Source organism: Carlito syrichta, unplaced genomic scaffold, assembly GCF_000164805.1.
Source record: "Carlito syrichta isolate Samal-C Ts95f unplaced genomic scaffold, Tarsius_syrichta-2.0.1 Scaffold316169, whole genome shotgun sequence".
NCBI classification, from domain to species: domain Eukaryota; kingdom Metazoa; phylum Chordata; class Mammalia; order Primates; family Tarsiidae; genus Carlito; species Carlito syrichta.
Window position 1 is genome coordinate 373,410 of NW_007260265.1, and position 1,549 is coordinate 374,958.

Genomic DNA, 1,549 nt, shown 5'->3' on the forward strand with positions numbered 1-1,549 from the left:
TCTCACTCCATTGCCCAGGCTGGAGTGCAGTGGCATGCTCACAGCCACCCCAGCGTCGACCTGCTGGGCTCCAGCAATCCTTCCTCCTCAGCCTTCCAAGTAGACAGAACCACAGGTGCCCGCTACCACGCCCGGCTAACTTTTTGATTTATTGTAGAGACGAGGTCTCACCAAGTTGCCCGGACTGGTCTCAAACCCATAGGCTCAGGGGTTTGCCTCGGCCTCCCAAAGTGCTGGAATTACAGGCTGAGCCCAGCCAACGTTCCCTTCTTAAATTCATTCATTCACTTATGTCTACCTTGCTCTGTTCCAAAACACCTTGAGGTGCCTCCCTCCCCTTTTCCCCCATGATTCCCACTCACCGGCATCTCGTGCACGGTGGGCGCTCTGCTCCCATAAGCTTGGTTGCTGGTCCTGAACACAGACACAGACTCCTTGGTCCTGGTAGATGAGAAATACACTCTACTTTCCATTCATTCTTTTTTTGAGTTGGGGTCTCACCGTCACCCAGGCTGGGTCACAGTCATAGCTCACCGGCAGCCTCGACCTCCTGGGCTCAGGGGATCCTTCAACCTCAGCCTCCCAAGTAGCTGGGACTACAAGCACTCACCACCATGCCTCGTTATTTTTTTTTTTTTTTGTAGAGACGGGGTCTCACTATGTTGCCCAGGCTGGTCTCAAACTCTTGGGCTCAAGCAACCCTTCTGTCTCAGCCTCCCAAAGTGCTGGGATTACAGGTGTGAGCCACTGTGCCTGGTCCACTCATTTTATTCTAATTCTGCCCATCCACAGCCTTACAGTATTTGGTTGATGGAGCTCCATGGGAAATGCCCCCAAGGAATGAACAATATGCCCAAGTTAGCAATGAAGCCCTGAACACGGACTCCTGTCACGAACGACTGACTGTCCTGGCAGACCCAGCTTCCCTGGCTCCCTCTGCCCAGCCAGCAAAGCGCTGACCCCCAACCCCGGAAGGGCCTTGGCACACACTTCCTAGGCAGGTTAGTCAACTTGGAGGCCGAGGTTCAGGCTCCAGACCCTGCCACTCAGGAGGTCCCCACCCTGCTGAGGCCATGCTCCTACCAGGTGCAGTTGGAACAGCAAACTCTGCTGTGGTCTGTAACACCGCCCCTGCCTGGTGGTAGCCCAGACCAGAGACTTCACACTATGAGAGCTCCTACAAGTTATCTTTTTACACCCCAGTTGTCTCTAAGAGAACAAGGAACAAGGATCCTAATAGACCCTCTCCTATAGGATTGTTGAGAGGGCTAAATGCAGGAGTGCAAGAATGAAAGGTTTGTCCTGGTAGGACACAGTGGCTCACTCCTGTAATCCCAACATTTTGGAAGGCCGAAACAGGAGGCTTGCTTTAGCCCAAGAGTTTGAGACCAGCCTACAAAGAGTTTGAGACCAGCAACATAGCGAGACCTTTCACTACAAAAAAAAAAATCAAAAAATTATCTGGACATGGTGGTGTACCCTTTAGGTTAGGGTTAGAAGTTAGAGTTAGGGTCAAGGTCAGGGTAAGAGTTAGCTACTTGGGGCGAGA

At 52.2% G+C, this 1,549-nt stretch overlaps 1 protein-coding gene across 2 annotated transcripts in view; it reads right to left on the bottom strand.

Annotated features, from left to right (window-relative positions):
* Nucleotides 1–1,549, bottom strand: part of CUNH9orf116 (chromosome unknown C9orf116 homolog) — a 5,082-nt gene that overhangs the window by 2,828 nt on the left and 705 nt on the right. For both annotated transcript variants that reach the window (XM_008073788.1, XM_008073789.1), the window contains exon 2: nucleotides 363–441. In XM_008073788.1, the coding sequence (XP_008071979.1) occupies nucleotides 363–441 (79 nt within the window). The remainder of the gene's footprint in view (nucleotides 1–362; nucleotides 442–1,549) is intronic.